A 22701-nucleotide genomic window follows, 5' to 3' on the forward strand; every position below is an offset into this window, starting at 1 on the left:
CTATTTTTAACACTACTTAAAATTTGAGAGGAAAGAGAAAATGACTTATGACAAGGAGCTCATCAATCTGTTTATCATCAAGAGAAAGATCAAGGAAGACCAAAAAGTGATTTGATTACAGCACAAATGTCTCAAAGGGAAACAAGAAGGGAACAAAAAAAAGCCCCTCTGGGTAGGGAAGTGCTCTTTAATATAGTGAAGAAAGCCACAACAAACATTGTCTAAAAGCTGCAGACAAATTCATATGGGAAAGCATAAATTTTTAATAATGAGTTTCACAAATCACTCAGATTATCATTGAAGGAAGAAGTGGTGCTTTAGCTTCTTAAAAACAGTGACAAATTTGTCATCTGCTTCTGTGTCTTCATCAGTATGCTTGATACAGCTCTGCTTTCAGTATGCATGAATACAAATATATGCCTAATGGGACAATAAGAATCTGTTAATATTTTATTTTATTTCAAAGTTAAAGGTTTCTGCAGGAAAAAACCTAGATACAATTAATATTTTAGTTTTTTTTTCTTTAATTTTACTGTAATCAATTTTGGGTGTGCTGATTTTATGCACAATAGCTAAAGAGTTCAATGTCTGCAGATATATAATTTATTCAGTTCAAAAATCAAAACAAGAGGGTATATATTTTTTTGCTCAAGATAAAATTTAAAAATATTTAGCTCAAGTACTTGTGGGAGATAAGAAAGCCAGTGTTTCTGAGAAAAATCTAGAAAAAAAAAAATCCTTGAACACTTAGGCTTCACAGCCACAAGTTCTTATGGGGTTTTTAAGCAAATCATATGACTGCTTAAAAAATGCATACAGCATCATTATTTTCTCCAAATTATGATAAAATACTTACACTGTTACCAAAAGAAATGATTTTGTGTTTAGTATGAGCATTTTGTCTTACAGTATTGTAAGAATTCAAACCCATATCGACTTTTGAGAATTGTGAATGAACAGTGAAAGAACACTGATTGGAAGGAAAAACTTTCTTGCATTTTCATCCCCACTTCTGTCTCAAGTCTATTTCCTGATTGTTTCAGCATCTTGGCAATTTTAAGTGATTCTTTTCCAAACATGTGAAACAGTCCTTTTCTGATTAGCTGAGTTGAAGAAAAAGTGAAAAAAAAAATCTGATATCTGATTTGAACAAATTGCCTGTTAACGATTCAGTTCTCACAAACATTCACCTCAACCCAGCTCCTATTTTTGCTAGCAGATCACTACTCTTGCTCCTACCACTTCAGCTGGGAAACCACATCACTGTCACATTTTCAGAATTGTTCATTATTCATCAAACTGTTAAGAGGATAGGCAAGTAAGTCAAGTAACCACTTATCTACATGTTTCATTACTTGCTGCTCCATGGCAGAAACCCAAGCACAAAAAAACTAGAAATCATAACAATAATGAAGAACTAATATTTAGAATTAGATAGTCTAGTGTAACAAACTATGAACCTAATGTGTCTAAAAAAATTGTCCTAGTAAAATAAACTTCTCCCTAGTCTACAATGTCCAGGTAGTCGCTCAAGAATCAGGAGTCATTTGTCTTACAGACATGGTGCAGAACTCCAAAGAAATCATGTGCCCAGAAAAATAAAAGCTAGATTGTGGTAGTAAAGCTTGGAAGGACCAGTCAGCCCTTTCAGTAGATTTTACAACAGTAGATTTTTACAACAAAGAGGGGACAACTAGAAAAATGAAGACGCAAATCCCTAATTCTAGTAAGGGAGGAGGCATGAACTTTCCTACTCATAAGCAAGTCTAGTTTCTTTATTTAAACAGCCTCCAGAAAAATCTCTACTACTATAGAAACTTCATACATCACTGAATCACAATAACTGTATCAGCTATTAGTTTGTTGTGGGTTTTTGTTGTGGTCGTTTTGGGTTTTTATTTCCCAGAATTGTAAAAGGTCTCTCCAATTTTTAAATTGCATTTAAATAAAATCTGTGGCATTCCCAAGTTTCTGGAAACATTTAAGGCATTACTGAACCTTGTTTTACAACTAAATGCATTACCTTAAGCACTATTCAGTTACAAGAAAACAATCTCCTTGCATCTGAGTTCAAGTATCACATTATCAATTTAGAAAACCATGTTTTTCATTTATCATTCTTTTTACATTTGAAATAGGTTATATTACATTACTTATCTAGATAATTCAGGTCCACAGAAAATAATTAAAAATGTTTCATTCACAAGTCTAGCTCTTCTTCCGTCTAATGAGAAGAACTAATGTTTCAACCTTTCTACTACTTGTATAACTGTTGCAAAACCAAATCTTGGTAACACAATGCCAACTTCCCCAATCAAAGGCAAGTTCTTATTACTTGCAACCTGGACAAGCTTGTTGCTCAACATCAAAACCTATCCCTGCATCAGCCATTATACCTAAAATGTAGCTTCCTAAAGATTAGATTCATTCACTCTTCTATTAGTCACCTAAATGTATTTTTTAAACTAGAAAGACACAAAAATTTTGAATATTTTTTTTTTCAGCTCACTGTAGAAAAACAGCTGTTGCAGCACTACTCCTGCAATAAAGATGGACTAGTACATGCTACAGCTGCTTGGTAGCTCTGATGAAATAATTTGGACTACAAACAGTCAGAAACATTATTGACAGGAGGTATGGCCTCAAGGCTCCTTCTATTGCATCCCCCAGCATTAGTACACCCTTCGTTTCTGATGTGAAAGGGACTGAAACTCTTTTCCAGGCTCCCATCAACATGCACGTAGGCTATAGTGTTGAAACACTCATGAAAACTGACTTCAGCCTTGATTGCTCCCTGTGATAAGAAAACTTTAGCCTTCAGAAACATACAGTACTCCTGTGGATTCAGACAGCATTTGAACTGTTACCTATGGAAATATAATCTGCAAAAGAAAGCAAATTATACCATGCAATCATTTACACAAGATCCTACTGCCTCTTGCATTTCTCAAAGATAAGCTTGTGTATTTCTAGAAATTGTTATAAATCCTCAGCATTAGACTGATTAAGTCTATATTTTGATTTCAAAGAATCTTGAAAGCCATCAACAGATGGCTTTGTAAGATTTTTACCTTGTCACTTGAACCTGAATAGAAGAACACTCCCTTCAATATAGCAAACGCGTGCAAGCTTTAGAAACCTGTTCTCAGTTGGTCAGGGCTTTTTTAAGACTGAGAAAGCTTAGTTTCAATGGCCAGAAGGCAAATTCTTCTTTCTTTCTGGATGATAGCTAGTGAGTACAGACCACTAGAGCATCATTGTTCTCCTGGTAAAAGTCCTACCACACAATAACAAATCTTGATTCTCAGAAGTCACATCAAAAGCTCAGCTTAAGATCCTCCTACTTTGGTCGCCTCAATAGACGCACATATCAACCACATGTGTGGAGAGAAGATATGAAAAGGAACGTAAAGACAATGCCACATACAATTTATCTTAATTTTTAGTGAAAACCTCTAATTACTCTCTGCCTGAAACAGACTTTCCATTGTGATCTATTATCAAGCTTGATTTTAGCTCTATTTGCAAAAGTAAAAAAGTGATATTTTGATTAATTTTATTTTCAAGGAGGCACGCAATATGCGAAAATGTGAGTACATATTCATATATATAAACATATCATAGAATCATAGAATCAGCCAGGTTGGAAGGGACCTCCAAGATCATCAAGTCCAACCCTTGATCCACTCACCGTGGTTACTAGACCATGGCACTAAGTGCCACATCCAGTCTCATCTTAAAAACCTCCAGGGACGGAGAATCCACCACTTCCCTGGGCAGCCACTCTGTCCCCAGCCCATAGTGCTGCATGGGGTTGTTGTGGCCAAAGTGCAGGACCCGGCACTTGGCCTTGTTGCACTTCATCCTGCTGGAATCAGCCCAAGTCTCCAGCATGTCCAGGTCCCTCTGCAGAGCCCTCCTGCCTTCCAGCCGATCAACACTCCCCTGCAACTTAGTGTCATCTGCAAATTTGCTAATGGTGGACTCAATCCCCTCATCCAGATCATCAATAAAGATATTAAACAGAACTGGGCCCAACATTGATCCCTGGGGGACACCACTGGTGACCGGACACCAACTGGATGCAGCCCCGTTCACCACCACTCTCTGGGACCGGCCCTCCAGCCAGTTCCTAACCCAGCACAGAGTGCCCCTGTCCAAGCCATGGGATGCCAGCTTTTTCAGGAGTGTGCTGTGGGAGACAGTGTCAAAGGCTTTGCTGAAGTCCAGATAGATCACAGCCACAGCCTTCCCCTCATCCACCAGGGGGGTCACCTGATCATAAAAGGAGATCAGGTTGTTCAGACAGGACCTGCCCTTCTTAGACCCGTGCTGGCTGGGTCTGATCCCTTGACCATTCTGTAGGTGCTGTGTGATATGTAACATGGAATGCTTCGGTCTTGGTTTTGATCCTAGCAGAAGCCACTAACACATTTATTTATCAATATATTTCATGGGAGAAACAATTTATTTCACTGACTTCGAAACAGCTAACAGTCTTTTACCTGTAAATGAACCTAACTAATTATTTTGTAATAAAACTTCTCCTAAGTTTTCAGACGATGACCCCACCATTCAAGAGTTACATTGCAAATATGACAGAGTCAAATTCTCCTATTAGAGTTGAAACTACTTTAAATGTAAGAAAATCAGAATAGAACAACAAACAAGTAGTATCTTTAGTATAATGCAGAATTATTTCAATATAAAAATCTCAACAAGCAATGTAAATCTGTGCTTATGTCAGCATAATCAGATACGATCCGTGGAAGGACTTTTAATATTAAAAGAGAAATTACAGGACATTGCATAAGGACTTGGACAAAAGCTTATTATGCAAGATTTCTTTTTTATTTCTAGTAGGTGGTAACATACAACAATTTTACTACTTCCAGTGCATTTTTCAAGCTCACAGAATAAAACAAAAGAAGTTTTGCTGTTCAGAAAAAGAACATCGTTGTTGGAATCTAAAGCCAGGGAATAAGATGTATATGGAATATTTTCAGGAGAGCATACAAGACCTGAATCTCATTTTAACACATAGACAATAATGAAAAATACTTTTAGGTATCTTTCAAAGTACTTTTAGGACTTCTCAGATTCCACGCTGCATTAGTAACATTAGTGTAAGCTTAGTACTTACCTTCAGATGCATTGGGAAGTTCAGGATAAAGTTTGTTTGTATTCTTTTTAGCTGGAAGAGAAAATAAAGCAGCAACTTACATGGTATGCTAACATATATTATTATATTTTGTATACTACTTTTCTAATATAAGCTCAATAGTTATTAAATGATTGCAGTTATATAAGGAGCTGTGCAGAACTAAAAAATAAGGACTTTACCTTATATCCTTGACTAGAAAAATAAGTTAACAGGAGATGCACAGTAAAGCCTCACTTTCAATGAAAGCACTTTGCCAGACAAACTGCCAAAGAGCCAAATTCTGCCTCTTCTGCTCTACTGTAAGACACCTACCAATTAAAAGATATTGAGAAACTCTGATTTCTAGAAACCAGAAGTTTCTAGAACTAGGACTAGTGGTTTCTAGAAGGACTGTTCTTTTTACTAAGAAGTTTCATTGTGGTGCTTCTACATATTCAAGAAACATGAATATTTCCTTTGAACTATTATATGAATCTGTAACTATAAAAACACTAAAGTAAATCTGTCAGAGAGAAAAGGTTTGTTAATATAAAGCAAACAGACAAACCCTTTATAGTTTATCACTCATGGCACTATCCTAACATGCTTTAAGTGTTTGTCCAAGAAAGAGTATTAAAAAACATTTTTATAGAGGCAGCTATTATAATAAATGCATAATATCAATAAGCTTTAGTGCTCTAATTTTATAATGAGAATTAATTAATCATTATAAAAATATTTTAACCTGGTGGCGTAGGTCTAACAGTGGGTTTAGGTGGCTCTGGTCTAGATGATGGTCTAGCAGGTGGGTCATTTACCTAAAATACACAAATTTTTACAAAATGTTGCATCACATCTGGATGTAGATTGTGACTTCAGGGCCTAGAAGTATGTCAAGTTACACTGAAAAAAAATTTAAAATCGCTCTTTCTCCACTGAACTGGTAGGAATTCAAGAAGCGTACAAAAAACTACTGACATACACATGACACTGAAGCAATTCACTACAGTTTTAATGAAGCTGAAAGTAAATGATTGTCTATCAGTAATATCAACATCTACAAGAAATCATCTTCTACACTCCTAGTATTACATTATAAATGTGATTGTTTGAATGGAAGACACAAAAAGCAGAAAAATTAAGAGTATCCACATCAACCTGCAATTAACTTGATTAGGAATATTTGATGAAACATTTCTATTCGTCACCTCAGATTTGATAATGTACAATTATAAAACAAGGATTTACTTTGTTATTCTGGAGGATGCAAAGGAAACCCAGCAACATTCTTGTCCACAAGAGCCTATCAAGGGAATATTCGAACAAATGTATTATGTGCAGCATCTGCAACGTGCTACACCTTTAATCATCCAGTAGAGAAGCTAAGAATGCCACATGAACATCAACATTAACACCGACTAGCAACAGTTCAGGAACAGAAAAAGCCTATGTGAAAAAGAACTGCACAAACCCTTCTTTGTTCTCTTACAGATTTTCCTGGATTATTTTTTTGCTCTTCGTTTTCATACACTTCAGTGAAGGATGCTAGAGTTTCATAAAGATCATCTGCTTGAGCAGGAAAAGGCACATCACCAAGCAGGATGGCACTAGCACGAATATCCTGCCCATAAAACCTGATATAAAAAAAAGAAGATGTCAGGTATTTGATAATTATTACATTTCAAATTCTAGATAAAATTACCTTGTGCAAATGCTTTCCCTCTCCATCCCTGGCTCTGAATTTTTCCTGCTGATCATATATTGAGAAATGACAGAATTGGTACAATGCTGTAAATTTGGAATACTGACCACAACCCTCATTCCCCATTCCCCTGCACTGCTTGGGAGGACGGTGTAGTGAAGCTGTGAGTGAAGTTGAGCCCAGTAAGATGGAAGGTGTGGGGAGAAAGGTGTTGCTTTTTAGATTTGTTCTTATTTCTTATTATTCTATCCTTTTATTAACTGACAATAAATTAAACTAATTTCCCCATGTTGAAGGGGTTTTTTTGACGGGTAAGTGATCTCACTGCCTTTATCTCAGCTCTTGAGTTTGTCATCATACTTTTTCTTGTCCCATCCTATTGAGGAACAGGAGTGACAAAGCACCTTGATTGGCATGTGGTGTCTAGCAAAGGTCAACCTGCCACAGATAACCTCTAAACATTCAGCATCATCTCAATACCCATTGCAAGATGTCTAAATTGAAGAAACCCTTGTACCCCAAAAAACTCTAAACCAACCATAGTATGTTCGTATAAAAAACTCTTTTTCCAAATTGAATGTGTCCTAGTTAATTTTGTCACTATGCCTTCACTGAATCACAGAATATTCTGAGTTGGAAGGGACCCACAAGAATCACTGAGTCCAGTTCTCAAGTGAATGGCTCATGCAGAGATCAAACCCACAACCTTGTAGTTATAGCATTATGATCTAACCAGCTGAGCTAATCTCAGGGTCTTCTAGATTTGGAGAGAACTTACTTGCGATTTGTTTCTTTCCTTTCAATTAAACAGGTTCCTTCTAGAGATACACCTGCAAACAGTCCTCGAGATTTGCAGTATGTATAGACAGCCGCAGAGCTTCTTAGAGCAACATCCCCTTCTAAGTTTCTAGAAGAAAAATTTTGGTTGATATTCTTCAATATGGCTTTGTAGCATGAACAGCAGTCTTTTTCTTTACATTCTTTATTTTACTTTAATCCTATTTTCAGAAGGGACCCAGTAAAAAGTAATTAATTGGTTTGATAAGGTTTCCTCTGAAGCACAGAACAATGGTGCCTCATGTGAATGCTTCCCATTAGGCTTCCTCTGAAAAGTATTAACCCACATTTTAATCACATTTTAAAATTACTAGATTATGTTTGGATTGGTGACTGGAACTCTACTCAATATATTCAAATCCTTCTAGATTTTATGGTCAGTACAAAGTAATTCAAGTAAGGCTTCATGAGACCTCAACAGATCTGGAAGATTATAGTATTTGTCCTACCCAGGATCACATTTTAGGTTTGAAGACACTTCAGGCAGTCACCTCAGAATGGATACAACATCAAATTGAGAGCAGGTTGTCTGGACTTTTTGTAGCCAGTTTCTTATGAATTCTAAAGATATAATTACACTGTGAGCAACCTGTATCGGTGCTCAATTTTGTTCATGTCAAATTTTTTTTCTCATATCCAGACAGAAACTTATGACTACCACCTCTCATTGTCTTGCCATGCACCTCAGTAAAGAACTGTGGTCCATCTTCTTGGTGATTCCCTGTTGGGAATGCAGTCCTTTAGAAGATTTCATGGTCTTCTCTCATCTAGGTTAAACAAGCCTCATTGTTCACATGCTGCATGTCCCAGGCTATTTAGGTAGCTGTTCACTGTACACACTCTAGTTTATAAACTACTTTCTACAGGGCTGAAACTGAACACAATATTCTAGTCACAGTCTATGAAATGTGAAGCAAAGGGGAACAGTCACTCCCCTTATCTACTTGGTACAGTCCTGTTGATGCAGCCCCCTACACTGTTCACTGTCTTTTCCGTCAGGAATCAACTGCTGGCTCAGCCCACTGCCTACGAGGACCCCAGCACCTTCTCAACAGAGCAGCTGCCCAGCCTGCTGCCCATAACTGCAGGGGTTCATCCAATTGGGGCTGCAGAACTTAGCACTTGTCCTTAATTTCATGAGGTTTCCTACTGGATCCTTCCTCCCCACTCTCTAGGTCCATTGCTCTGAATGGCAGCCCCACTCTGAACTGTATTGGCTGCACCTCCTGATTTGGTGTCATCCACAAACTTGAAGAGGATATTTTGCATCTGCTCCTCCAGGTCATTGATAAAACTACCAAGCAGGAGAGGTCCCAGAAGAGTCTCCTGAGGAATTCCACAGAAACCTGGCTTCAGACTACAACATGACTCATTTACTCTTCAAACCTGATGATCTGGTTCTTCACCTGTTTGAGATAGCAATTGGTCAGTGACTGTTTGCTAGTCTGCCCCACCCTGACCTATGTCCCAGCTTGGACACAGACATGTTGCAGGACAGTGTACTGAATGTCTTTGCAGGGCAGATGACATTCATTGCCCTCCCCTGACCCACAGATCTCTCTCTCTTCTGTGAAATAGGTATCATCCTTTTATTTTGTCAGAAAAGATAAAAAGAAAGACATAAGGAGGCACATGTCCCATAAAGAGAGCTTGAGGCAACTGGGCTTGGTAAGCCTGGAGAAGAGAAGATTTAGGAGGAACCTAATGGTAGGCTTCAAGTATCTATGAAGAGGTAATCAAGAACATGAAGCCAGGCTCTTTATAGCAGTGTATGGTAGAAGAATAAAATGTTATGGACTTATATAGAAATAAGAAATGCTTCAACTGGATATAAAGCAAAATTTTTCCCCATGACAACAGCTGACCAGAAGAGCAGGCTGCCCAGAGAGACCAAGCAGTCTCCATCTTTGGAGATTTTCAAGACCCAACTGGAAAAAAGGACTGAGCAACATGATCTAAAGTCATAACAGACCTTGCTTTAAGCAGGTTTGGAGTAGTGATCTGGTTTCCAATTTCAATTATTCTATGATTATTTCATCTTATCCTTCAAAGTAAGCTGGCTTAATCACTTAAAGGTTTAAAAGAAATTTTTTGGTGTAGTTTTTATTTACTGTCAGGCAGATCAGTGGTGACAGAGAGCACAGACCCGCACAACAATGAAAATAATAGTTCTATCAGGCACAGTAGCATCTGTGTTCTTCATTGAGCCTAGCCAAGCAGTCTCCTGCAAAGAGAGTAAATCTCAGAACACTTTCCTTCTACCAGTAAATGACTTAATCAGGAATGAAAAAGAAAAAAGAGAAAAAAGTGATTGGCAAGAACAATATGGTCCAGTCAACATACAGGTTGCCCAGTTTGTTCTGTAACATAGCAAAAAAAGCCATATCAATGTTTATATGTAGCTTTTAAAATTATCTTCCATATACCCCATATTAGGAAAGTATTTTACCCACCTCCCCAGAGGTCCAATTGCCACAGTAAGATTTCCTCCAAGTGTAAGATTCCCTCCTTTGGCAAAAGCTTCCACTGCTCTTTCGTGATTCAGTATTATCACTAAGTCTGAAACCTATAAAATATCAAATAGTATGTATTTGCACTATGTTTTTGTATTATGTTTTACTATGTACTATTTTGTACTATGCTTTTTAAGAAGAAAGAATAGCACAGGAGAAGCACTTCCTTTCTTGTAAAGGATTCTTTTGAAACAGCTTTCACAACAAAGTTGATTCTTTTTCTGCAAGGTATTTTGAAACAAAAATTCCTCCCAACTAACTTTTTAATCAAATTTGACTGATTTTTTTCAAAGTGCTGATATGGTCAGTATGATATAAACAACAGTTATAACAGAAACTCTATTTTAATTCAAAATTTCCTAATTAACAATTTCTTATTTTCTATGGCTTATGCAAACAATTATGAAGGCATTTTCAGATGCAAATAATTTTGATCCTTCCATAATTAAACTAATAAAAGCAAGACAGAAATTACTAACAAAAATTACTGTCCAAAGAATAAAAAGCAAAAAGGATACAGGTCTTCTCGCTATGGATAAAATTTTATTTTCTTGACAGGGGTTTTATATATAATATGTGCGTGTGTGTGTGTATGTGTGTGTGTGTGTGCATGTATGAATTATTAACTAACTTTTTAAGACTTGAACATTAGATGTAGTCAGTTCCTTCAAGAACCTATTAAATTAAATAACTGAAGATGTAGCAATGTATTTTCAAAAGATGTAAAATGGAAAAAAAAAATCACTATTTTTAAAAGACTTTATTTTGCCTGAATTCTGACATAAGATGCATGTATCAAAGTACTCCTACTACTATTTAAGCTGATGCCTATTACCATCAGTACTGTAAAACTGTAACTCTTCAATTTAATAAATTTTAATGTCTCCTATGAAGATCCCTCTATTGTACCTGAAAGCTCAGTAAACACACTAAATGTTGTAAAAACCCCCACAAAACTACAGCACTGTCAGCCTGTTCAATACAGCAGATTACACTTCAATAGCTAACAGTGATGGATTATCTTTTCAACAGGTATCTTGACTACCCAAGGACTACTGCACCTGATCTTTCATTTGGTGGACTTGACTGAAAGCCAGGTTCAGAAAAAACTTTTAACTTACCCCAAATTCCAAACAGTGACAGCAGGGAATACAAGAGGAAATACCAGATTATTTGCAAAACAAGGTTGGCCCTGAAGTATTACACACAGCATAAGAGAGGTCTTTGTTATTAGCCCCTGTGGTAGCCTCCACCCCATCCCAAATAAAAATCATCCAGGGATAGAGAAAGAATGTCATTCAGGATACCTCTACTTCCTTTTACCCATTAAGAGGATGATTCCACTGCTAAAGCTAAGTGAATCCATAGTGAGAAAACCTTCAAGGAAAGCATTTATATAAATTTTAAAATTGGTCTTTAATTGAGGTACCAATTTGTTCACTGTGACTTCCGAAGTCTGTGATTTCCTTCGTGTTATTTAAAACATCCATAACTACCACTACAACTATGTTAACTGTAATCTCCCCCACAGGAATAAAATTCTCCCAGTTTCTAAAACATTTAAGTTTACATGTGACTAAAAGAGTGCTGAAATTGGACTCTAGGCTCCTTGGTCACTCAGGTATTTCTGAATAGTATATATTTTCTAGAAGAAATAAATAAGACTGTGTTATAATAATATCAGTAAGGAAAGAGCATTTTGTAAGCTGACTAAAATTTCAAATGAAGAGCACAATATTACCCAGAAAAAAACCCTCTCACAAATAGCTTCTGTATTGAAATTGCTTAAGTGTCAACAGTAAATGGCTACATTATTTAAAATATCAGATGGGGATGGTTAAAGGAAATTTTTTACAGATTAATCAAAGCATATGAATAGTCTGTTTCATTGTCTTAAAAGGAAAAAAACCCCAACCTTAAATCCCACAAAAAAACAAACTCTGGGGCTCAAACTGAATGTTTTATAATGCATTCAGATCATGTAGTCATGAAAATCAAAGAAAATCCCTCACAAAATTTAATGATTTTGTATTCACAGCATCCTTTAAAAAGTGCACTGCAATAACAGCTGAGATCACACAGTGAACAAGGAGGATACAATAAAATACTGATCTGTTGCTCATTATGTGAGTGCTGGCTGAGTGGCTGCCAGGACAGGGATAGCTGGTTAGTTGTAGGAGATGTGCTGGGGGCTGACGTGGACCATCCAGATCAGCTATATGTGGATTCTTCTGAGGAGCAGAATGCCCACTGCAAGAGATCTTGTTGGCAACATATTGTTACTCTGATGTTCTTTGGGAATAAGCAGAACAGAAGCTAAACAGAAAAAAAAGAGAAGGACGAGCCTGGAGACTAGTGTGGGAAAGAGAAGGAAAGATGAAAACAAACAAGTGTGAAGGAGCTGTGAGAAAGAAGAAACGGGAAGAAGAGGCAGAGCGCTGTCAGGACTAAGCACACCAGGATTTCTCTGAACATGTTGAGAGTCCTTTACTTAACCATTTCTGCTGTCTGGAAATTGGCTCCTCTTCTGTAGCAATCCAGAAGGGGCACCACTAGTTTTGGTGCTTTCAAACTGAAGGGTCATGGTCAGTAGCCACAAGTGTGAGTGGGAAATGCGAGAAGTACAGTAACATTAGCTAGTCTCCATTTTACTACACCTTCAGTTCCTTTCACTGTTTCTTGCCAGATGGAGTCTTTGTGCTCTTTAACAAAGCATTTTATACAGTATTATGTATAGGATACTGTTTTAACTAACTCCAATGTGAACACTGACAGGAAGCTTTCCATACGTGAAAGTTTCTAGAAGTGAGAAATCAAGGAAACAAGTGCTATGCCACTTCTTTTCATCTAAATGTCTTCAAACAATTAGACTGATAGGATCAAATCCCCTATTTTGTTTGTCTTGCATAAGTGAATTTTATAACTTTTTTTCGTACAGAAAAGTAGATTCTACTATTTCACTAGCATTTAGATCTTTGTCAATGCATTTTAATTTCTTGCAAAAAAAGTTACCAACAAGTATTTCAAATGCAAAATCATACCTCAATTCCAATTTCAAATCCACCACCAAGGCCAGCAATTCCTATTGCAGAAGGAGCAGACCAGGCTGTCATTCAAAACAAGATAAATTTACAGAATTTTAACCACATGTCACAAGAAATACTCATTTTATTATTGCAGTTAAAAAACAGTAACAAATTCTCTGTTTAAAACTATGTTCAAAACTACAACAACAGAATCATGTAACTATAATGCCTCATCCCACAGGAAAGAATTTAAGAAATACAAACACTCATAATCCAAACCAATCTTTGTTACAAATTATTTATCACACAGTTGTTCCCAATCAGATATAATTAATTTTTCTAATGAGTTTTAAACTATGCACTATTTTATTTTATCCTTTTACACTAAGATACTGAAAGCATTTACATCTGGTCAGAAGAGGTACAAAAATTTGAAAACAGCTTTCAAACGAAGCACTGTTACCTACTGGCCTGACTCCTCACACATTTCCCACTTTATGCTATGAAAAGAAATAATGAAGAAAAATATTTTTATTTCTTTTAATTCTCCTGTGAACTACAAAAGGAAAATATCCACTTACTTCCATTAGGAAGACGAGCTAATACAATTCCACTTCCTCCCCGAGCAGTCACCAAAAATCCAGCTTTGATAACAGACAAAACTGCAAGGCCTTTGGCTTTAGCTATTACGTGAGCTGAAACAGCAAAATCATTTATTCAAAACCTTGGAAGAGAAGTTGTAAGAGAAGGGGAAACCAAAACTCTACATTTAACAATTCTGGACACATAAGAGTCAAATAATCGAAGCAAGAGCTTAAAGAAAACTGAAGAAAGTTGAACTGATAATGACACCTTCATTCCAAAGTGAACCACGAAGTCAGCTGCAGGTCATATTAGCCTGTGACAATCTGTATACTGCCACAACTCCTTCACCTATACTGATTAGCTCATAAAGAATTAGTTTCCTTAGTGCCACACACATAGTGTGTCAGTACCCTTAGCAAGATAAACAGAAAAAAGGCAGTGAATAGCTGCGAAGAATCTCGTCTCCACAAATTTCTGAAGAAGTGTAAATTTAAATCACAGCAACACACAACAGCCTAATCAGCTTATATCATTAGGCAGTGTTAGTGGCAAGTACAGTGTCAGCATCCTGCAAGTCTTACTGCAGACCTTCCGGAAAATAACAGTTATGAATTCAAAGCCACAAACAGCAACTCCAGATGGAGGAAGACACTAGGAGAAACACAGAGTAACAACTGCAAAAATAAAGAGGACAGCAGCAAATAAGAGTCAAATCAGCATCAAATGAGAACAGTGCCCCAATCTCTTCACTTCAACTTATTGTCATCTAGCTAATTTTAATAAATACAGATATTCAAGAACTAGAGTTACTATTCTAGGTCCTCTCTTAAGAACATATATTTACAGGGTGGGCATGAGACAGTCCATCCATTCATCCTTCCAGTGCAGGAACCCTGTGGTTGTAAACATTCTAAAGATCTCTCCCAGTAAGTAACATCTGCTAAGAATACAGCAAACTGAAACCCTTTACTTCCAAAATATTTTCAAAGAAGCTATGGCACCTGAAATCTTCATTCATCTCTAAGTTGTGGTCAGTGAAAGCAGAGAGAATTGATAAAGAGAGCATGACTGCAACACAGGGGAGCGGTGAAGGTTTTAGCTGAATCAAAACATTTTCTTTACTCACGAGGTATGATTTTATCTGGTCCATTTCTAGAAGTTATTTCTGTAAATTCTCGCAATATTTTAGCTGCCTTTTTAGCTTCTGACTTCAGGTTGGAAGGTATAGGGTTGTTCACTGTAAAACATGAAAGAAATAAATTATATCTATGGTAAGTTCAGGATATCTCATACAAAAACCCCAGTATAATTTGTATGGGAAAACTGATTCTTTACAAATAAAGAGGAAACCATAGAGACACGGAAACAGGAAGCATAAGAAATGATCTTCTGCATCAGACCCACATTTTGCCTCTGACAATTTTAACGGAAGGCACCACTTAAAAAAACCCACAAGCCCAGCTCTTTCTTCCAATCTATTTCTCTTGTACTTGCTCAGAATCCACACTGGTAACCACAGGGGGGTTGGAGATACATCCTCAGTTGTTCCTGTCTCTGTTTATGGGCGTATTGCATATGAATTTGTCTAATACCTTTTCAAACCTATTGATACTCTGCCTTCAGAATTCTTGCTGCACCAGTTGACCACCTGCTACTTAAAAAAATATGTGATCTATTTTAAATTAATTTACTAGTTACAGTTAATGCCTGCTAGCTCAAGTCTCTCAGGTTCTGGTGAACACCTAATGCATTCAACTTGTCCACTACCTTCATGCCTTTATATATAGCCATGGCCCCCAGCCTTCTCCACTTTTTCAGGAGTCTCAGCCTTAGTCTCTCCTCAAGGTAGTTGCTCCATCACTGATCACTCTAATTGCTCTTCTCTGTACTACCATGAACTCTGCTGTCCTTCAAATTGGCAACTATTGACTGGTGAACTCTAAATTGTTCACATCTCTTCAGGACACTTTTCTTACAGAGCTAAACTTGCAGCATGTTTTGTAAGCGAATAAAATTCTGTTTCAGACCAAGAAATTTCCTTTAGAAATCTACTTCCTGTGGAAGTAGATTATCAATATTTTCTTTCTAATGTGATCCAACATAAGCTCGTTGTACATTTCAAATGAGGAAAAAGTACATACTAGAGATAAATTATGTTTACTTTATAAAGCTGCAGTCAACAGTAACAGATGCAAAAAATCTTGGTATTTACCACCCAAATCCATGAAATCATAAATTCTATGGAAGTGCATTGATCCCACTCAGATCTACCAGATATGCTGTCATTAGTCAACGACTGAAAAGAGACAAGTATTATAAAATATTAATATTCTGCAACAGTATAAATACAATTTTATGTATGAATAGTATGTTTCACCTGTAGATTTCCAAAAAGACACCTTAGTGCAGATAAAAAGATATGAGTTAGTCTTGATTGTTACATGTACTAAAATCCCTAAAAGCTATCACTTCAATTATTCTTATTTTCCTCTCTGGACATATCAATACTCACTATTTCCAAGTTTATCAGCAGCAAACTGCCCAGGTAACACATGAATATATTGCCAGACCAAAGACATACCTAGTCTCATGTCATGTCTCTGAAAAAAACTAGAGACAGCATTTACATAAAATTCTACTGTTCTTAAATTCATAAAAACATAGAAAAGACCATGTATAAAGAAAAAGTATTCTGTCAAAAGTGGCCTAGTTTTTCAATTGGCGTTCCCTGAACATTCATTCATCTCTTCACTCTTCATGGGCAACATTCCCATCCAAAAGAGGACTAAATAGATTTTGAGATTAAATCAATGTTGCTTGGAGAGCAATTCAGTTCAGACTTGAAGCACAAAGCAGCAAGTCAGCCAAGTTTCTGTTCAGGCTCCACTGACTAGAATAGGAAGTACACCTCCACTTTCCAAAATGAAGAATATTCCTCTAGTATGTTTTTCAGGCAAGAAGGAAGACTCCCAGAACAAGAGAGATTTTGACATCTGAATCTCTGGACTACCGTTCCCTGTGAAGTCTTGTAGCAACATTTGGCTTTGGCAAAAATGCAGCAGGTGTAACATTGGAGAGTTTGAAGTGACAGCAGACATCACAAGGCTATCCAGAAATATCAGCCTCTCTGGGAGCAAAAGGAAGTAGATGCATAGAAAGCAACAGACTCTAAACCATGGTGCTGTACCAGAGAAGAAATACTAATTCTATCTCCCGATCATCCCTTCTCAGAAAATTAAGATGATAGCCAAGTCCCTGAGTGTGAAAGGATAGGAGAAGGTGAAGCTCTGCGTGCTCGGGACCTTCTGAAAAAGCTCTTGGCATGTGAAATTTTCTGTGACTGTTATGGCACTAAAATTGTCAGAATGCTTGCAGGAGTTTTGAACATACATTTCTTCTGTGATTTGAAGGCTTCACCAGGCTGGAATCTGGTTACACAGCAAGTAGAGAGGCCAGTGTAGCCCAAACAAAACATGAACAGACAATTGATTTTGGTAGATTAAGCTGAGTTGGAACAAATGTTTCCATTGCTTCTGTTGTTTGTACTTCACAACTGCATTTTCAAGGTCAGAGGGTAAACATTACCAGTATAAGAGAAAAATAAGAAGATTTTTGCTTTTGTATGGAGATACATTGAGTCAGTCCCAAAAAGCATATGGAAACAGCACTCTTCTCAAGAAGGTACGAAAAATAAACTTAGCATATTATAATTTGTAATTAATAATTAACATTGTAATACACAGAGCATGTCCAGTTACAAAATCAGATGAACACTTCTATATGTAGTTTTTCAGTTAAGATACTTTGCAAGTCTAGAGGTCTGGATTTTGGGAAGGGTCACCTACCCAGTCTATCCAAAATACACATATCATGGTACTTAATTATTCTTATGTTTCAATAACATTAAAGTGGAAGATATGCTTCATTCTAACTGTGGTAAAATGGACAGTTATGTGCCTGACCATGCAGGACTTCTAGCAAAGTGATCAAGACAATGAAAATAAGATGTGTACATTAGAGACAAAAAAACTTTAGGGAGATAAAAACATTGTGAAGATAAAAAACACGATGGAGTAAAAGCAAGCATTATCAAGCTTTTAGATTAGAGAAATAAAATAAACTTCTGTGCTTTTCTCTCACTCTTCTTTCCTGTCTTTGCATGCATTCCTTCCTCCCTTTTGCTTCTTTTTGGCTAATCTCAGAATCCGGAGAAAGATCTCCAACTAATTCTTTCTACTACTAAAAAAATAAAAAAAGCAAAAGCTCTCATTTCGTACGGATTAAAGAGAAATCCCTTAGCTAAGTCCATTGAGAAAACATGAGATGTTTTCAGACCTAAAGGTCTGCAAACAGGAAGAATAGTGGCGGGGAAAAAAAATCACTTCACAGTTTTCATACGCTTTTCCGATTCAGAATTGGTTCAGAAGTATTTGATGGTTACCAGACAACACCGTGGCCATGCCTCTGGGCACGGAGAAGTTAACTGAAGACAACTCAAAGCTAAACTTCAGGAGTCAGCAAAAGTAATGCGGTTACTACTTCACTGTCCTTTCACCTCTCGAAACGTAATTGGTTTCAAAATCAGGTTTCGGTTGCATCTTGGGTCAGGATGGAGGATGTTTAAGTAAGACTTTCAAGTGTTTACTTTGAAAGTTTCACAAGGTACCGAGGATGACTTCATGATTTTCCTACCTGGCTTATTTTTATCCTAGTGTTCCTATACTGGAAAAAATCAGGAAGATTTTTTTTACAACAAGGATGGTATTTTTATGAACTGGTTGCCCAGGGAGGTGGTAGATGCTCCATCCATGAAAACATTCAAGGTCAGGCTGGATGGGTCTCTGGGCAACCTGCTCTAGTTGAAGATGTCCCTGCCCATTGCACGAAGAGTTGGACTAGATGTCCTTTTCCCTTCCAACACAAACCATGACTTACCTGCACTATGATTCCAAATATTGTATTCCAAAATACAAACTTTGGACAGCAAAACAGCATTACCTAAGAAAACTGAAAAGTAGGTATATCCACTCCAATCCCTCTAAAAGGGTGGGGTTTTTTTTGTTAGTGGATTTTTTTGGGGGTTTTTTTTGGGTTTTTTTTGGTGCCACACAGTGTGGGGTACCTTTATTACCACGGTACAGAGAAGATGGAGAGAGATTCCTCATCTAGCTGTACACCACAACAGCAAGCACAAGAATAGCTTAACTTCGCATCCTTAAACTAACAGCAGAAACTTCACTTTCTCCCTGTATCATTTGTTTCCTACATCAATATTGCTTCTGCAGTCTCTGGGTAGCTACAGGAATTCACTCCTCCAGTGTCCTTTGCTTTTTCCCTTCCTGCCACAGACTGAAGCAATGCAGGGTTATTTTTCTGGACTATGACACAGCAGGTGGATTTGACATTATTCTGTCAGTTACTTTGCATGCAGGCACACTTCAGTGCTTTCAGAAGTGGGCTAAGAAATGGGTGATATTTCTAAAGCACAGTAGAGATACAGAGAGGGGAAAAAAGGAAGGAAAAAATAAAGAGGTTGAACACGCTACCAACTGAAGAGCTCAAAGCTACACATTGTAGAGAAAGGTTGCAAGTAAGATAACTTACATCCACATTTTAATTTAGACAGTAGCAGGTATGAAAATTAGAGTGACTTTATTTGGCAAGCAAGCATGGCACAGAAAGGTTTTAATAACAAGGGGCAGGATCAACAAGCCAACTGATTAAACACTTTCATGCTGAAAACCAACACAGTTACTCAAAGTGGCTACTATATGATTCTTTCCACAGTGGCTCATTTAAAGTTTCTTTATTTACTTTCATAATGTTGTGTAGATACTAAGGAACTGGTAGGAGGCCTACAGGGGTCTTGACTTGTTTAAAAAAACCCTCAAACAAGTCCACATCCTGACCTTAATTATGTATAATACAATGCCTGATAAAGCCTGGCTGGACTTGCATTTTGCTAGGATTGTTAGAGCCACAGCAAAAGAAATATAATATTTTTTACCACTGAGGAGAGGGGGAAGTTTGGTTCTCTGTCTTGGGCTATGCCACACTCAAGATTTTGTTGACAGAATTCAAGATTAAATAAGAACAACGGTCAACACTAAAAAGGCAAAGTTTAATGGTTTACTATATAGTACAGGTGAGGCCTCACTCTTACTATTAAAATTTAGATCAATCAATTTCATAAACCTTTGTCTAAAGGCAAAGAAAATTATGGGTTTTTTTAGTAAAAAAACCCTAGTAAATGGAAAATAGCACAAATATGTCAAAGACAATGCATAATTAGTTATTCACTTAAAAAAAAAACAAAACTACATGGGGCTTTGCACTATGAAATAGTGACATCTGCCCCAAAATACAGTAGAAATAAAATAAATAAAGATTACGGTGAAGGTTGAGAAGTAAATTCTTGCTTCTGCTTATTTTAATCACTGTATAAACAGACAAAACTGTAAGTGAGATTTCTGTGACATCAAAAATGGTTTCAGCTTCTGTTCATCTGTCATATTGTCCTCTTCCCCCTCAAGCTTACCTTATGATTTGAACTGTAAAATTAGTTCCTTAAAAACTAATTTAATACTGGAAGTCTATTGGAAAGGTATTATAGACATATCTGCTTTTTAACAAAAATACTGTATGAAATACTTAGACATAAGCCAAATTTCTGTGTTCACTTTACCCTGTCAATAACATAAGGAATCATCGTGCAGCACTGTCTTCACTATTAGCTTTTAAGTATGCATTTATAATTGTCTGCTTTGTATTCAAGCAATGCTCAGGAAAGAAGTAACCAGGAGCAATAAGACAATAATATCTATCAAGGGGATACACTGACTGATGGATTTGGAATGCCGTGACCAGCGAACGCTCAGCTGGGAGCAAGCTTCATTTGCACTCCTGCTTGTTGTTGAAAGGAGAAGATATTGAGCATATGTGAGTCAGCAACACAAACCCCATGGGGGAATATCACACCAAAATTGATTAACTGCTTAATTCGTAAGCTGATGAGGTAAGTGCGTCAGCCTCTAATTTACATTCTGACTAACAGTAATAGCGTGTTGGCTGAACATTTGGTGAAATTATCTGAGCAAGGTGCAATAAAGAATAAATAAAGCCTTTTTACTTAAAAGCTATAACTAATTCTGATATAATCAAAATTCTGCTGAATATGAACAGATGAAATAAAGCATGGTTGCATTATGAAAACCCAAACATCAAAAGTACAGTTTCGAAGAATTGATGACAAAGGGGAGACAAAGCTTTGCATGCAGACTTCATACATTTGTTGCCCCTGTACATATGAGCTCTGAAATATTTGGTGCTGGAAGGTGGTTTTGTGGGGGTTTTTTTGGTTACGAAAAGAACAAAAAAACCAATGACAAATAGCTCTGTGAGCCTCAGTCAGTAACTCAGTCTTCACTTTCACTTCACTAAAAAGTTCAGAAACAGCACAACAATACATTGAAGTATAGATGCTTTGGAAATACTGTTACATGAGCTACGTAAATGCTAAAAAGCTTGTATGAACAGAGAACATTCAAAATTATGATCATGAACATTCATCAATGTGAAAATTAGCATAGTCAAGAAAAGTTGAAGAACAACATCGTACGGGAAAGAGAAACCTGAAAAACAAGAATTTGCAGCATTGGAAAAGAGCCTAAACAAGAGATTTCAATTTGGCATTACGATCAAAGAGATTAATGTAATTTTGGTTTCACAAATGTGTAACAACATGATACTGTGGCAGCCAGCTCCAGCCTTGGGCTTCATCTGGTACTTGGAATTCCTTAAACAGCCTGCGAGATGTGCACTGTAAGCATTTTGCCTAGTCCAAGAAAAAGTGATGCAATACAGAGCAGTGGATGACAGGCAGCAGACTATGCTAAACACGTCTCTGTCAGTACCTCTCCATTTACTACTTCCAACACCTGAAGACAATGATAGACAGTAAAGAAGCCAGTTCAATGAAATGTCAAGAAAACACATCTGGATTTCAAGGAAATAGTGACACAAGTTGAAAAGGAACCTGGAAGAAAAGGATGTAATGAAATGAAGGTAATAACCACACTCTTTAGTTGAAATCCAGCAGACTACTGCTGTCAGAGTCTGAGCTCCTTGCTCCTGGTTTTGGAATCAACAGCAACAAGCAGATACTGTTTCCTCAAGACTCTAAGGACCAGAAACAGGAAAGGCTCAGAATGTACACTTTGATCGTTCTGCTGGAAAGGGCTAATGGTACAGCAAAAAGGAATATAGGAAAGCAGTGGAAGGGAATGACAAAGCATTACTGACACAGCAGTTCACGTCTTGGCTGTGTTATACAATTCTGCCATAGGCACCTGGAACAGCAAGTGAAACAGGAGACAACAGAAAATACATCAGTGTAAGGCAATGGAAGCAGACCAGAAAAGTAGAAAACACGGTCTCTGTACAGTGAAGCTCTGCACTAATCTCATGTATTTCTACCATGATTTTTATCACTTGGATTCCTGAAGTTTTACCAACTTTCATCCTGTTCCTCAACAACACTGGTGTGAGAAGTTAGCGATGCATCAGTGACACAGGAGTTATGGTAGGATACAAGTACTACAGCAGGCACTTCATGGCGTTGCAGATGCCAGCTGAGCTGCACTGGAAGACTCTAATGTGTGCTTTCACAACCTTGATGGTTTTTACACTATGAATTAATGTAACTACACTTTCCTGCTTCCCCACCCTGGATAACAAGCTGTTTACTGGATCGCACTACACTAAGCTGGTGCTGGTAGTGGTGAGGGAGGGAGAACAGACCAGAAAGGCCTGTAAAACCTGCAGCCTTTAGCATACAGAAATCTAGGAGCTGGAAGTATTTTAAGGTTTACCTAAGACAGATGGAAATATATTCTG

General features: G+C 37.2%; 1 protein-coding gene across 2 annotated transcripts in view; it reads right to left on the bottom strand.

The window, feature by feature from the left end:
- Window positions 1–22701, bottom strand: part of SH3YL1 (SH3 and SYLF domain containing 1) — a 50500-nt gene that overhangs the window by 22184 nt on the left and 5615 nt on the right. Inside the window, exons 2-9 of one of the 2 annotated variants that reach the window (XM_032681291.1) lie at window positions 14933–15043; window positions 13803–13916; window positions 13237–13301; window positions 10136–10248; window positions 7624–7752; window positions 6615–6777; window positions 5889–5961; window positions 5144–5194 (exon numbers count right to left, since the gene is read on the bottom strand). In XM_032681291.1, coding sequence (XP_032537182.1) covers window positions 5144–5194; window positions 5889–5961; window positions 6615–6777; window positions 7624–7752; window positions 10136–10248; window positions 13237–13301; window positions 13803–13916; window positions 14933–15043 — 819 coding nt within the window. The remainder of the gene's footprint in view (window positions 1–5143; window positions 5195–5888; window positions 5962–6614; window positions 6778–7623; window positions 7753–10135; window positions 10249–13236; window positions 13302–13802; window positions 13917–14932; window positions 15044–22701) is intronic. The other variant, XM_032681290.1, reaches the window with a different exon arrangement.

The sequence above is a fragment of the Chiroxiphia lanceolata genome, chromosome 3, assembly GCF_009829145.1.
Source record: "Chiroxiphia lanceolata isolate bChiLan1 chromosome 3, bChiLan1.pri, whole genome shotgun sequence".
Taxonomy (NCBI): domain Eukaryota; kingdom Metazoa; phylum Chordata; class Aves; order Passeriformes; family Pipridae; genus Chiroxiphia; species Chiroxiphia lanceolata.